The following is a 16,161-nucleotide window of genomic DNA, read 5'->3' on the forward strand; positions in this document are numbered from 1 at the left end:
TGGATGAGTTTCGAGTTATCGAGTCGATTGTACACAAGCTACAATAATATTTCATTCATAAAATAATTTCTTGTAATAAATTTCCCAGCTCCGAGAATGGTAGCTGCGTTGAATGATTCCGACAGTGAGGACGAGTTGCCACCAGGATGGGAGGAGAGGACGACGTTGGATGGAAATGTTTACTATGCGAAGTATGATGATACGACATTTTTTTTTTTTTTTTTTAAATCATCTTTTATCTCATGACGAAATCAAAGATCATTTCGTGTGTCACGATTGTTAGTTTCATTGGAGGAGTAATTGAGACAAGCGAATGAATATTCACTTCCTGTCGAAATACGTGTTGCAGCCACTATACGAAGGGCACGCAGTGGACGCATCCTAGAACTGGCCGTAAAAAGATCGTCAACGGAGGTATACACTTTGATTTCTATATTTTGCGATGGACTCGATGCTGACTTAAAACAATACTACGTTTCTTTTAAACGCTCATATTTGTTCAAGTTTTACATGAGATTGCATGAAGCAGCAGGTCGCTATTAAGGATTTATAATTTATATTCAATTTTATAAAAGTATATAAAGAAAAATGTTATATTATGCAAAATTTTAATTAGAATTAGAGGTTCTCAATCTTTTTTATTAAAGAGGCTGCGTTAAAATTTTTGTAATAAGCAGAGAATCAGATTAATGTTATTTCTGAAAATCATGTAAAAACAAAATCTTCTACATTGTCTTATTATTCTACTTGTTATTATTCTACTTGTCAAAATTTCTTGATAGATAAGATAATCTAAAGACTGGAAGCTAGACTGTGAATCCCTATCTTAGATAATTAAGAAATTCTGTATTATATTTAGACTTAATCAATGTATTGATTATTTTACAAGAAATAATAACAAGTATCTAGTCATTTATTAAGATTATTTGAGAATGTTAAAGATTAACTGTAAAATTAAAACAGATCAAATTTAAAAATTAAATAGATTTACCACCTGGATGGGAGAGATGTGTAGCAGATGACGGCAAAGTTTTGTACATTGACCACACAAATCGTACAACAACCTACACTGATCCACGATTAGCGTTTGCTACCGAATACAGAGAGATGTCTCAAGTAATGCGACAAAGATTTGATGGAAGTAGCACTGCCTTGGCAGTGTTACATGGTCGAGATCTACGCAACAAAGTCGCTCTCGTTACAGGAGCTAATGCAGGCATTGGTAGGTGAAAATAAATATAGTTATAGCATTTATTCATACAATTTAACTAAGTAGACAAAACTTTGTACACACAGGTTATGAAACAGCTAGATCATTAGCTTTACATGGTTGCGATGTAGTATTAGCTTGTAGAGATATGGAGAAGGCTAATGAAGCTATAAAACGCATTCAACAAGAAAAGGAGACTGCAAATTGTGTAGCTTTAAAAATGGACCTATCATCACTGAGTAGCGTGCGAGAAGCTGCCGAAGAATTCAAAAAGAAATTCAAGTAAGTTTACATGTAATTGTAAATCATTTTGGTATTATTATTTATCTTTGCTATTATATTGCTATTAATTATATAAAATTTCAAATCTTTCAGATTTCTTCACTATCTTATATTAAACGCCGGCGTGTTTGGACTACCTTATACACTCACAAAGGACGGTTACGAGACGACGTTTCAAGTTAATCACTTGTCGCAATTTTACCTGACGCTCCTATTAAAACAGATTATACACAGTTCCGACAAGTCTAGGGTCGTAATAGTTTCCAGTGAATCACACAGGTAACATACTCTCTCGTAACTAAGTCGAAAATCTTTATAATCACATTTACTTTTGATACAGATTTTCATCGATACGGACTCTAGAAGACCTTCACCAATTAACTCTGTCTCCGCCAGCGTACAAGTATTGGGCAATGGGAGCGTACAATGAATCAAAACTCTGTAATGTTCTCTTCGCACAAGAACTAGCACGGCAGTGGCCTTCTGTCAGCGTTTTTGCTTGCCATCCCGGTAACATGGTATCTACATCCATATCGCGTTATTGGTGGCTATATCGATTGCTGTTCGCTTTAGTACGACCATTCACGAAATCATTGGTATGATATAAAATCTTATTATAAATTTTTCGATTTATTTTAAGCGATAAATTTAAATTTCGAAGAGTGAAATAATATAAAATAAGATAAATTTATTTATCTAAATTTATTTTCTTAATATTTCATACATGGATAAATTATGTAACATAATCTTATTTAGACTTCTCAATGCTTTGTTACTTTATTGTATTATTATTTATAATTTCTATTTTATATTTATATTATAATTTCTGAAAATATAATAAACACAAAACGCATTGCAGCAACAAGCAGCAAGCACGACTGTATTTTGCGCTACTGCACCCGAATTAGAAGGTTTAACCGGTAGTTACTTCAATAATTGCTATCGTTGTCAACCATCGAATGTCGGACTGGATCCTGCATTAGGCGCGCGATTGTGGACACTCAGTGAGGATATGATAACAACTGTTTTAAAAAGAGAGAAGGATAATTAGGAGAAAAATAACATTTATTACTATCTTAAGTGATACGCTAGGCTGAATCGATTAAATTGAAAAAAAATATTAATTTTGTATTGTATATGAAATGTTATATATATATATATATATATATATATATATATATATATATATATATATATATATGTATGTATGTAATGTAATTTGTCTAAAATAATTTGTATATATTTGTAAGAAATAATTATTAATGTTAATAATAATAAAAACAAATCCAATAATAATAAATAAATAATATATATAGATAAGTCATAAATTAATTGAGCATGCATTTTATACAACCTTGCTACTAGCAACTGCTGCCACTCGCTCCCCATTGCAACATACATTATAGTCTTGCTTTAAAATCATATTACATTTTTTATTTTCAATATTATATATTATTACTTTAATGCTAAAGTCAGGTATATTTACGATCTTATAATTTGATTACATTTTTTTCTGTATTGTATTATCAAATGTATAATTTACATTGCTTGTATTGTCTACATGAAAAAGATTTGTTAATATAACGTAAACAATATGTAAATAATCTAGATATAATTTATAGTAAAACATTGATCTAAATGTTTGAAAAATTTAGCAGTATCTTGAAAAAATGAATTCCTATGCTAAGAATAAAATCGTATTTGTTTTTGCATGATTGGTGTCCCTCTGCTCAAAACTGGTCTCCACAGAGAGATGCTACATCTTTCGTGCGCCCTTATATATGATCCATTGCAGCAGCCACTGATAATTCATCACGACATGGCACCTCCAAGTGATCATATGTCACCTAATAAAAAAAATAATATGTTAAATTATAAATAAGCGAGTGACTCTGAAAATTTTTCTCATAATTTGTACACAAATTGAAACATATTTCAAAAATACATCTTTTCTTACAATTTTTCATACATGTAAATTCTAAAATATTCTGAGATTTCCCATAATAAAGAAAATACTTTTAACTTATTTAGATTTGATAACATTTCATTACAAATAGAACAAAAAATTTTAGAAATCTTAGGATATTTCATGATTAACATATATAAAAAATTATGAGAAAAGAATTTTTAAAATATAAAGTGTTTTAATTCATATAAAAAATTTAAAAGTTATAAAATTATACAAAAAAATCTAAAAAATTCTCAACAAATTATATAAAATATTCTGAGCAAAATTATCATCAGGGGAAGTTTGTCATACAAAGCAAGTATGAGGTTTAGCATTGTACCTGAATAATACAGTTCCAATCTGAATGCTTTTCCTCAACAGGGCAGCTCCAATGCCAAATAGACCAAAGCCAGCACCGAAGTAAGGATTATCAGATAGAGCTTGGACATATTCAATAAACGTCATGATACAAATTGACGTTGCATAATTTGCACACAAACAGTAACATACTAACTTAACATATTACAAATGAATTAGTAGTATTTAACTATCTTTCTTCACGTGGAATTCATTCACCGTCATCATTGAGTCCTCTAATTACAGAAAATTATGAAAACCGATACAAAGTGATACTTTGGCTTGGAAGTGAACAAAGATTATGAATGTCCCCAGCATCTATCGATGAGGCAAAAATACATGTCATATATCATTTGTCAGCAAACTTATGTAAAATAATCTTATTATCCTATGTGCTTTTTCTTTTACACAAACAACAAAATCGCATTATTTTGTTTCCCTTTTTTTAATACTTTTATAAGCTAAATAACAAATTTCGCTGCTGAACAGGTGCACAACAATATGATACGTCGGAATGGCTTTGGTCGTTCGTTCTCAAGTCCGATGTCGTCTGCACTCTGACGTTAACATTATCTCTTTTCTATAGGAATTTTAAATATATGCTTGGAACAAATTTTTTAATTTTTAATTTGTGTCTCTTGGGACACGCGTAGTCAACGTTTGAAACAAACCGCGAACGGAGATTAAAGGCTTGTTTTCTATTCCTGCACTAGACTGCACTGGAACGTTCCTTCTTGCTTTCGCTAACTTTCAAACATCTATCTATTTCATTTTAAGTGTACACTAATTCAGAGAGTTCAGGAACAGAAAACAAACGATAGGTCCTACATGCACACAGCACGTGTCACACACTTTTAGTTCGGTTATTGACCAAGAGATGGTTATTACCTTGATGAATATTTAAGTTAACAGCTTTATTTAAGTTAAAAGAAATGAAAAATATTACAAATTACATAGTTTTAATTTTATAATTAAAGTTTTTTTATTAAATTTAACTTTAATGATTTCGGAGAAATGAAATTATAATGATACAAATGTGTCTTCGTTTCTCGCAAGCACTTGTGTTTGGTGTAGTTCATATATAAGCCAGAAGCACGCACTAGGCTTTCGGATCCCTGTGGGATCGTGATGGGAGTAAACACCCATCATGATTGGGGATCCGGATAGTCCGGTTCATGATTCCTGTGAGGAAGATGTTTTCCTTAAACCGCCTTGTCTTTCCTGCCGTTGTTGCGTTTGAAAATACACACCGAGTAGTAAATGTTGTTAAAAATTATTTGTATAGCTTTAGATTAAAAAACTCTCGGTGTATATTCCCGAACGCAGCTCCTTGTCATCCGGCCATTTAGCTCCTTCCCATAGTCTGTGATACAAAAAATTCTGTGAATTAGAATAACCGCGGTATAAACCGTTTAAAATTAAGAATTAGCTAAACCCTTTATCGGGGTTAGCTACCATATCCATCCATCATCTAACAATCATCTCCATCCTTCATTAACCCAATTGGAATCAGCACATGGATTGATCTCAATCTTAATTCACTTGTGGTACTGTAGCTTTTTCGGAGACAGTATCCACTGCAGATTCCATTTCAAACACTGCCATGACAAAAGACTGAGGAGACTATTTACACGATTAAACCATAAGATACAATAGTTCACATACAGATAATATATCAATAGTATGCCGATCAATACTATTGTATATATATATGTGTATGTTTCACTTCTCTGTCCTCTCTGGCTATACGTTACAATACAATAGAACTAAAGTGAGACATATCATATAGTAAATGGTTTCCATACAATGCAAAAGCAATTGGTGATATTAGAATGTAACAGTAATTAAGTTAATGGGAGCTACAAGGCGGCACAAGGTTTAAACATCAATGTCTGGCACATTACTCAACAGGTTACCCGTCGGGCTATCATTTTGCAAAAGTTATATTATTTTTTTTAAACATTAGTTATAATAAATGGATAAATTGTAATAAATTTAAGAAATATTCTCATTCAAAAGTTATCTGCTGAAAAATAAATATGAAATCTCAATCAAGTATTTGATTACATATAACTTATGACTCATTTTTCCAAAATCAATGTTAAATAAAATAATGCTTTTTATATCGTAAGTAAGGTTTATACACAATCTATACTTGGAAAAAAAACTTAATACAGAATTAATTTTGAATTATCACTGATATTATATGAAAAAAAGTGTCAGACCGTGTCAGCTTCTCGCATAACCCCCAACCTGGAGGACCGGGGACTCTTCTGTAGGGGTTCCCATACCTTAGCCGAGGGGTGCCAGTTTTAGGGCGCTGGCAACTCGCCCTTTGCCCTCTTCTGTTAGCGTTACCCAGGAAGCACCACGGGGAGGTAGAAGTAGGACTTGCTAGGAAAGTGCTTTATGCGTCGTGCATGCCACACGTGCCTTTCAGAGTTTTTATGTTATGCATCTCTCGGCAAGATGCACAACCTCTGAGGCGCTCACTAGCCCTTTGCCCCCCAATATTCCAAGCTACTGCTTTTAAAAAATTACTTTTGATACTCCATAATACAACAATCTAAAAAAAATATATATCAATTAATAAAATATATGATTGGAACTGATTTTTAATACACTATGGGCGTGGACGCCGCCACTTCACCTTCAACCGACTCCGATTAATTTTAATGAATCAACAGTGTGACCAACAACAAGACTTTGAATGGCTTTTGGTAATACTGCTGATCATTCTTAACTTATAATAATTTCTTTATTTTTATTTTTTTTAAATTTTATTATTTTTTTCTTTCTCAATACATTTTTTTATATTATACATTATATGACATGAGCATTATTATAATTTAACAAAATGAAAAATAAAGATATAATAAATTGTTTCTACAAATTTTACAGTTTCAATTTTCGCATTATAGAACTTATAATTATAAATTATACAAACGCAATGATATAAATTATTTTCTTAAAAAGAAACAACATAGGAGAAAGTATAATTGAAACTTGCTTAACAATTAGTTACACATAATAAATTATAATACTTATATTATGTTAAATATAAAATAAAAATGCTATATCAAAACATAGTCTTTTTCAGATAGGAGGATTTGTAACAAGACTTTCAATTTGTTACCTACAGATAACATAAAATCACCTCTTTCGAGAAACCTAACCTAATGTGATTCATATAACAACACGAGAAACGATGTGGTTAAACTTTGCTAAACTCGCTCTCGAGCTTCGGTTATAGTAGCATCGAGTCGACACTATTCAATTCTACTCGTCCTCTTTATGAATTTAAATAAAGCTCTAATCTTTTTCCAATTCTCTTGTTTAATTAAGACGATACTTTCAATACCGTCATATAATTTCAACTCACAAGTAGAGAATTCACGACGTTAAAAAAAACAACAATACAAGGATTAAAAGAAACTCTCTAAAGTAAAGATCAAGGTGTGCAAACTCTATGGGACTGTCGAAATGTTCAGTTGATGCAAATAAGAGGAGTACAAGATGGATTATCATGAAGTATTATCTACATTAATATCCAGTGTAAATGGTAAGATGTCACTGATATTCTACATTTTATTAATAATAAATCAAATTATTCTTGTATAATTAAAATAATATACGATATATTAGAACGTATTTTTAGCTAACTTAATCTTTACAGATCATGCTACAAATTTTGATGATAAAGTGTCACAAATAATTCAGAAAGTAGAGCTACTTTTGCCAGAAGATGTAAGGCAATCAATCAAAGATTTCTCTACGAGGTAAATTTTATTAAAGTACTATCTAAATTCTATGTAAACTAAAAATATTAATTGAAGCAATATATGTATCTGTATTTATAGAAAACAATATCTTCACATATTAATGTACATATTACGTGGTATTAAACAAGAAAATGCAAAAGTAGATGCTGATGCACTTTTTAATACGAGCCAATATCATTCTGTAAAAATTGCTGTGCAATTTGTAATATTAATTGGAATTAAGCCTTCCTTATTGTCTGGTGTAGGTATAAATATAGATAAATTATATCCTATAGCTGCGACAATTACCCAAGAAAAAGACATAAGCTGTCTTGAGGTAAAGTATCATGTTATTTATATATTATGAAATTTGTATAATTATATTTCTCTAATATAAACTTCATAAACTTTTACTTTTTTCAGAAATATGAACTATTATGTTCTTCAACACACTTGCTCTTAGAACTTTTTGACGATCTCAATTTACGACCAGCTGTACTTTCACAAATCGGTCCTTTAATGGCTGCTCTATTACAATTGTCTCATGCCCCACTAGCTAAACCATCGAGTGAAGTTGAATCTACAAATTTAAATGATCAAGAATTTCGTATGACAATGGAAGAGTATCAAAAGCTGCAAACTCGTCAAAAGGCATTTCACACCAAATTCATTTCGCTATTAAGCAATTGCCCACGCGATGTATGTTTTCGGGAATTAATGGCAATTCTTGGAGTGCAAAACGCACCAAGATGGTTACGTAGAGAAACTCAGAACCATCTCATTAAAATGCTCATGCAATCGAATGGAGTCGCATCGTTAATCGCCACGATTTATAACGACGGTTTAGACCTGGGCGCGGATTGGAAAAAATTAGACACACTTTCTCGACTGATAGCAGCAACGCATGGAAAGAACGTCGATGAATATTACAAAGCTGTATGTTCGCAGGTAGGTCAGGAACTATTTAAAGAAACAATGTATATAAAGTACAATACATTTCATATATTCATATACAGGATATTTGGCAACAGATGAGAAAGAATTTTAAAGAGTGATTTGAAATGATAAGACAAAAAATCAAGACTGAACATTTCAATTAAGACTTCATTTTTTAATTATAAATGTTTAAATATTTGAATGCTTTAGGCACTTTTTACATGAATTATTTAAACATTTATAATTTTGTTATTCTTGATTTTTATATTGTTATATCACATAAAATTAGATTTTTTTTTCACTTATTACAAACAACCTGTATATGATATAAAAATAAATCAGTTATATTCAATTTTTTAATTGTAAATTTTTTTTAGATTTTAGATCTGTTTTCTTCAGATAAATTCAAGCATGGTCCAATAATAGCAAACTGCTGTATTAAGTCTCTTTATGATTACAATCCACATGCTTGTCAGAAGTATATTATAGAAGTTGTTTGTGCACCTCTAACAACGAAGGAATCAGATGTTGTAAAATCTGAAAAAGAAATAGAACGATGCATAGAAATATTAGCAAAATGTTTTCTAACGGAAGATGCCAAGTTTAAGCATTTACCTTGCAAAGTTATTTTGCACGTTGCTACACCTCTATTTTGTCTGTACGATAAAGTCTACGAAAGTGCTTGCACATTAAAAACAAATTTACAACGATTGTTATTAAAAATCTTCGAAGAAGAGACAACGCGAGAGAAACTATATTCAGCTTTTTTAGGACATAATACGTCAGCAGAATTTGGTAATTATATAACATCAGAATTTGGACCGACGGGTGGTATCGAAATTACTGGTTTGAATAAAGATTTGAATTATGAAAAACTAGCTGATACCATTTTCAATTTAGTGTCCACCGTTAAGGACTTGTCTCCCAGCTTATTTTGTTACATGTTAAAGTTCCTGTCAAATGCAAATAAATGGAGCTACGAAACTGAACAGTCGAAAACGCTGGAGACGGAAGACGATAAAATAGAACGCATCACTATGCAATTAGCAGCTCATAAACTTCTGTCACAATTAGCCAGTACAAATATCGTCCAAGAAGCACAAATGAAAAATCCCGAACCGCTGCTGTCGTTTATAAAGTCGTTATTCGACGAGTACACAAAAAGTCATTCTAAAACTGAAGAAAATGAATACGAGATGTTGTACATCAGCTTAATGTTAATAAAGATGATTTTGGTCGAGAAGAGTGCAGCAATCAAGATGGATCTCTTCAAAGATTTTAAAACGTTTTTAGAATATCATCAGCAGAATTCGAATATGCCGACACAACTTAAATCATTGATCAGCGAAGTGGTTACCTGTATCATGACACATGATTCCCGAACCAGATCTGAGAAAAAATACTATCAAGACTTGTCTAGTTCATCGAAAAAATTCGATGAAGCCTTGAAGGATCTCACGGACCCATTACTTCCTATTCAGGCGCATGGTCTCGTGACACTCACGAAATTAATCGAGACTAAAGATTCTTACACTGTTGAGCGTAATGCGATCGTTTTGCGTTTATTTCAGGTTGCTAATATTTTAATCGCTCGCTTATTATACGTTCTGCAAACTTATCTTACTTGTATACTTGTTTACAGGAAAACTTGAAGCACGAGGATTCGTTTATATATCTGGCGTCTATCAACGGGCTGTGCGCATTGGCAACTGCATTCCCAGAGAAAGTCATAGAAACGTTGATGCTTGAATACACTGATATGCCCAAACGTGCGGCAGCTTTAGAGATAACTGTTTTAGAGATAACTGTTGAAACTAGAATAAAGCTCGGGGAAATACTAGTCAAGACAACGAGAGCTTTGGGTGCATAAAAATTCCTTATTTATTATTCTCATATATACAGCTAAAATTTCCTATAAAATCCCTTTTCTAAGTTAATTTTATTCTATACAGAACATGATTAAATTTCGCGTGGTAACAAAAGTATTAATAACAAGTTATCGTTGTTAAGTGTTGAACATAAATCCAGGAAATAATACAGAATGCATCAAAATGCAATTAGCAGTTTATAAAATTCTAACGCAAGTTTTGAATAAGAATCAAGTGTAATAATTAAAATGTGAAATCTCGCAGGTGAAATGAGCGTGGTGCAAAAAAACACGCTGGTTAACGGTTTTTTATGCGCAATTCGTGATGCGGATCCCTTGGTGCGAGCCTCTGGTCTTTCTTGTTTAGGAGAACTCTGCAAGGTATTGAACTATCGACTGGGAAATATTCTCACCGAAGTACGTATATAAGAAGTTCACGGAGAACAAGTAAAATCGAAAAAAAATTTTCTTAGACTTAATCTTTGTTTCCAGATTATCTATTGCATCACATGTATATTAAAATCGGACAAAATACCTGAATGTCGCCGTGCCGCCGTGTTGGTCGCAACACTTCTGTTTCGCGGTCTCGACCGAGACTTGTTGAGCAGTTGTACCAGCGATATGATCGACTTATACCGCGAGTTACGTAATTTGCGCAACGACACAGATTCCGTGCTACAGCTTCATGTTCAGCTAGCTTTGGAGGAAATTGATCGCATCATACATAACTCTCTACTCACTGGATTTCCTACATTCAGAAAGTTGGATCAATTTGATTCAATGTCTATTCGGTGACAATAAAATATATATTCGATTTTCTCACTAATGTTTTTAATAAAAATGATCACCAATTAATTAATAAAATGATAAAAGAAAATGATATCAAAGTCCTAATAAATATTTTCTGTAAAAAAATATCTAAGATGTCTGAAATACACGCAGTAATAGATCAGCATTACTAGATATCGCGTATTGCATCATATACTGCTTCTTGCATTTTTTCCTTCTTTAGAACACAAAATTGAAAGTTTTATATATTGGGGAAATTAACTACGACTGACTGTTCGCGCGTTCAATAAAAAGAACGAAGTGAACGAAATATGACGCTACTCAATCACGATTGTGGCAAATCCGAGGACAATGTATTTTTTATAAAATTATTTAAATCCTACGATGACGACGCCGACATTATAAGAATGTCGTATCTTCGGAGAAGAATCCAGCTAAACGAATGTGATCTCGTTTAAGGCAGACGTACATCCGCTGCGGCTGCGGCGTGGAAGCTGGCGAAGGTCGTGGCATTATTGCCCGCAAAATGAATTCCTTACAAGACGGTTCGGGGAACATTTTGTATCGACTATCATCTACATTTGTAGTATTTTTGTTGGCGTTATTAACGGACGTCATCATATAAGCGGCCTAAAACAAGACGAAAACGTACAAAAGGTAAATTCTTTCTCTTATATGAGATAACAATGTGCAAAAATATATATCTACCTTTTGAGCATCGCGGAACATCGTTATTATTCGAGCTCCAATGTCTCCTCTGGAACCGCCAGGCACACTCACCTCCTTCCCCCGCATTAATTGAATCAAGAAGGATGTGAATTCTTTTGAGTCGTTGTTACCGCCTAGCTTGTGCTGCAACGAATTTACTTGCGCAACCAACGCTTCCACGCTCTCAATGTCGCGCGTGATTTCCTGGAGAAATTAAAATTGAAAGTTAAAGTATACAACTAAAAGTTCGTACTTATATACGATCTACAATTTTTTTTTACTTTAAATATATGCGTACATTAATATATATGCAAACCTGTATAACGAACATTGACTAATCATAATCGAAATCGATTAATTATAATCGAAATATGTCGAAAATGTACCTCATACAATTGTAGCTTTTGATGAATTGGTTTCGTCGCGTATTGCAATCTATTGAGTATACTCTGTGCTACTTCGGACAGGCTCGATAGAGCTTCCTGCTTCTGCGAGCTCAGGGTAAATAGTGCAGCGTGCGTCAGAGTCGGCAACAGGAGCTGCGCAACCTGGCCTATCCGCTTTGAACACAGATAATGTAGAACCTTTTCCGCCTCTCGCGTGTCATCGAATAGTCGCTTCTGCCGGTGTGCGGAAACTGGCTGCGCCGATGTCCATGTCGTTGACCACGGATTATCAGGTATCATCATCCGCGGCGATAAATGACCTATGTTTCAAAATTCAAGAAAAACAAACATTGAAAATAAAAGAATTTTCCTGCGCATTTCAACTGCTAATTACCGTGTAATTTTCCTCGACATTTTCGTTGAGGAAAATTCTATATTAAACTACTTATATTAAATATTTTATATTAAACAAAAAATTAGAATTAAAAGGGTATTCAATTTATGAGACGATCTGTCTTTGCTTTTAGCTTGTAAATGTGATATGTGCAACCTTTCACATTGCTATCAACCTTCGCGTAGAACCTGTCGTAAAAAAAAATAATTTTCTGAGAATAACATATTAGAGAAAGAAAATTACAATGTTTCTCAAATCTTTTATCATACTCAGAAATATATTTAATTTAAATACATAAATATTTTAACTAAAGAACGTTAATCAACAACTTTTTTTTCAGTGTACTTGATTCAAAAGTGGAATAAATTAATTTATGAATAATGAGATCGAACAGTAATATATCAAAGTGTCAAGTTTGAAATATTCTTCAGAATTTTATATGAACTAAAAAAAAAGAAATACTGACCTTTTCCTTGACCCCATTCGTCGACACCTTCGTCGTCGATCCAATCCCTCGGGGAATACCATCGAATGAAGTCCTCCAACACCGCGCCAGGATTTGCCGCCTATGTTATATAATTACAATGAAAAAATAGATACACCTTGTAAAATCAATTTAAAATCAATATATTATAGAGATATACCTTGAAGGACTCCATGTCCGATAACAAGGACGCGCTCATCATTCGAGCTCGCATCTCTGAGGCGTATTTGTCCGTACCGAGTTGCATCATCACCTGCGCATCCTCTTCCAACTGGTCCTCCGTCTTCGGTACGGGATCCTGCGTGATTGGTAGATAAAGAGGGTCTCCAGATTGAATCAGCCTACGCATCATCAATTCCCATTCCATTGAGTCACAAATCATACACTTCTCAAGTTTATTCCGTCGACAGAAATATTTAATATTCAACTATTGGAAAGACGGAAATGCTAGCAACTATTGAACATAGTTTACGCAAAATTTTTTGCAGGTAATATATTAACCAATAGAAAAATCTTATATATTTAAAATATACTATAATATGCTAATTCTTTTCTGTCTTCAGCTGGTGAAGAAATAAAATATTACAAATCAAGAAAAGTTATCTCTTTGATAATATCGTGAATAATTCCTTTTAAGCAAATCTCGGCCAATTTGCGGTCGTTATTCGTGAAGAAAAGTCAACCTGAGCGAAGGGTGCTTGGCCAATCTTCCCGCGGGTTTGTTCCACAGCAGGTGCTTCGCTTTCAATTGCGGCTTCGTTGACAAAACCTCCTCATTCGCTAGCTCCTCGCTCGTGCACTCGAAGAATTCCTCATCTTCGGACTCTGTAATAGTCAGACCGAAAATTTTCAAATTTTTTCGCCGACCATTATTCACGATTAAAGCATAATTAAAGATCGCGAATGCTACCTGTTTCCAGTACTCCATCGTCGATTTCCATGCTCTGAGACCTATGCGCATTCTCCTCTCTAGCCTTTTTCCTTGTTATACAGCAGTTCATCATCTGCGCACACAAAACGTAAGAACAAAGCCATTATTACTCAAGGGAAGTACGTTAGTTATATAAGATAAGTTACATAAAATATTTGGCAATTCGCGTCACCTGTAACTTTTGATGCAGCAAACACGTGCGAACTGAATCTGGAAAGCCAGGGCCGACTCTGAAATGAGATATGAAAACCGATTGTATATCGTGAAATAACGAGATTGTCTTCAGAGAGAGAGTCTTTCATTTCATTGTCTTTCATTTTGGAGTCTATCGCGCGTTCTCACGCGTCTGCATTTTCCCGCCAGATGAACTTTCTAAACGCTATCGACACGAAGACTATAATTATAAGCTCGATATACACGAAAGTGTTTTACACGTCAAATTTATCGATCGATCTGGAGCGCATCTACAAATGCGGGGCAAAAGATCTCCGTGCTCGCGTGACGGAGAGATGTTGGACGCCGAAGTCAAACGGGTAAGTTTATGGTGCCGGTCGTTGATTTAGTAATCACATGCCTCCCGCAAGTATAATTTCAACATTTTAACATGCACCCGCATAACGGTATTTCGCGTATTCCGTATTTCTGCAGTCAACAAGTTACACTGCGTATCCATATCTCCTATTACGAGTGATAAATGTTTAGCCTATCTAATTTCATTTGTCGAACCGATGTTATTAGAATCATTAAGTTAACTTCTGCGGATTAATATCAGATAGAATTATAATTAATTCTAGGTTTTGTAGTTGAGTCTATTTTTATTTTTAATTCTGTATTTAAGACTTGTTCCATTAAAAAAAAATTTAAGCATTTACGTGTCATATCATAGAACATTTCTAAAAATATAAAAATCTCATAGATTGTTCTATTATTACATTTAAATATTTGTGTGAAATTTGAAGATAATTCTCTTATTGATTTAAAAATTATTCAATTTTTTATTTACTTTTAATTTTTATGTAGAATCGTGTTTTGTAGTACTTATTTGCAAATTTGATGAGAAAGTAACGTTACGAATTAAATCAAAATTTGTACATATACAGCTCTAAACATTCGTGCAAAAATTCATTTAGATCTACTTACTCCTTTGAAAATAATTTATTTGAAACTACAGCAAAATAGTCACTGCAAAAATAATTAACAAATTTTTCATTGTTTTCTTCTTTGCAATTGATTTCAAGGCCAAAATTTGAATATTTGCGACCAAAATTTTTTTTAGGAAAAAAAATAGAATAAACCTGAGAATTTTTCAGTTTTTAAATTTCGATAACTCATATTGTGTAGCCAAAACATTCTTAATTTGCTTATATTTTATAATCGGCACTTAAATCAAGATACAATAGCAATAAGTTAAAAATAACGTGTCAATCATTTCTTTAACTCATTTCTTTAACTCTTTTTTCGAAGATTAGATTTTTTTCGAAGGTATCCAAATTCTTACAAACTCCTTCCGTTACTTATTTTTACAGGACGCAGCCATCTGTGGACCAATCGAAAAATCCAAATAAATTTCTTCTAAAGAATAAAGATTCGATCGGATGTGTTAATTACATCGATTTATCTAATCTTGCAATAGAAAATTAGATTACAACGCATGCAAAACTAAATAGACACAATTGCATCGTCCATTGGAAACATACGCAATACGCTTATAAAATCTTGTCGCGTATAGCTGGTTTGACGACACGATAGCCAGGAGGAAGCAACAGGTGAGCGACAAGAGAAGAGTGCTCGTTACCTTCGAAACGTTTTATTGCCTAAAAGAAAACGCGGGGAGATGTACTTATAGCTCGGTTAGATTTGACTCAAGTATCGCGATAATGAAAAATCTTGAGTCTTTTTGCTTGGAAAGATTAAAAGTCATTCCGCAAAAGAAAGGAAATTTGGAGAATTAAAAATCGTATTTAATATAATAATTTGTATAATGTATAATCTTTTCTTTTTCTACTTATCGCATACGCAGCTTGTACGAAACAATCGGAACAAAATATTAAGTTAACAGAACTGCGTAAAGATTAGAATTATACTTTCTTGAAACATAAATTACGTGA

General features: G+C 33.0%; 3 protein-coding genes and 1 long non-coding RNA gene across 5 annotated transcripts in view; 2 read left to right on the forward strand and 2 right to left on the reverse strand.

Annotated features, from left to right (window-relative positions):
- The first annotated feature begins 49 nt into the window (after positions 1-49).
- Positions 50-2,610, forward strand: LOC105205411 (WW domain-containing oxidoreductase). Its single transcript, XM_011174773.3, has 7 exons — positions 50-191; positions 350-414; positions 986-1,222; positions 1,297-1,492; positions 1,586-1,771; positions 1,833-2,088; positions 2,352-2,610. Exons 1-7 carry the CDS (start codon positions 97-99, stop codon positions 2,541-2,543), a joined length of 1,227 nt encoding a protein of 408 aa, XP_011173075.1. The 5' UTR covers positions 50-96; the 3' UTR covers positions 2,544-2,610.
- Positions 2,241-6,334, reverse strand: LOC105205410. The gene is made up of 3 exons (XR_851282.3): positions 3,781-6,334; positions 2,847-3,339; positions 2,241-2,514 (listed from the first exon to the last, which is right to left on the reverse strand). It is a non-coding gene; the product is annotated as an uncharacterized LOC105205410 (long non-coding RNA).
- A 555-nt stretch (positions 6,335-6,889) lies between these two features.
- Positions 6,890-11,212, forward strand: LOC105205412 (transport and Golgi organization protein 6 homolog). Of its 2 annotated transcripts, XM_011174776.3 has the most exons (8): positions 6,890-7,359; positions 7,474-7,576; positions 7,658-7,895; positions 7,982-8,506; positions 8,872-10,065; positions 10,137-10,356; positions 10,627-10,778; positions 10,854-11,212. In XM_011174776.3, exons 1-8 carry the CDS (start codon positions 7,314-7,316, stop codon positions 11,154-11,156), a joined length of 2,781 nt encoding a protein of 926 aa, XP_011173078.2. In that variant the 5' UTR covers positions 6,890-7,313; the 3' UTR covers positions 11,157-11,212. The 2 variants fall into 2 exon arrangements, with proteins under 2 accessions (XP_011173078.2, XP_039307388.1); XM_039451454.1 differs by lacking the exon at positions 6,890-7,359 and having other exon boundaries at positions 7,825-7,895.
- A 294-nt stretch (positions 11,213-11,506) lies between these two features.
- Positions 11,507-16,161, reverse strand: part of LOC105205414 (rab3 GTPase-activating protein catalytic subunit) — a 32,188-nt gene continuing 27,533 nt past the window's right edge. Inside the window, exons 7-14 of the mRNA XM_011174778.3 lie at positions 14,226-14,283; positions 14,033-14,126; positions 13,806-13,947; positions 13,283-13,463; positions 13,105-13,204; positions 12,245-12,564; positions 11,859-12,062; positions 11,507-11,780 (exon numbers count right to left, since the gene is read on the reverse strand). Of these exons, the coding sequence (XP_011173080.1) occupies positions 11,550-11,780; positions 11,859-12,062; positions 12,245-12,564; positions 13,105-13,204; positions 13,283-13,463; positions 13,806-13,947; positions 14,033-14,126; positions 14,226-14,283 (1,330 nt within the window). The 3' untranslated portion in view covers positions 11,507-11,549. The remainder of the gene's footprint in view (positions 11,781-11,858; positions 12,063-12,244; positions 12,565-13,104; positions 13,205-13,282; positions 13,464-13,805; positions 13,948-14,032; positions 14,127-14,225; positions 14,284-16,161) is intronic.

Source organism: Solenopsis invicta, chromosome 7 (genome assembly GCF_016802725.1).
Source record: "Solenopsis invicta isolate M01_SB chromosome 7, UNIL_Sinv_3.0, whole genome shotgun sequence".
Classification (NCBI taxonomy): domain Eukaryota; kingdom Metazoa; phylum Arthropoda; class Insecta; order Hymenoptera; family Formicidae; genus Solenopsis; species Solenopsis invicta.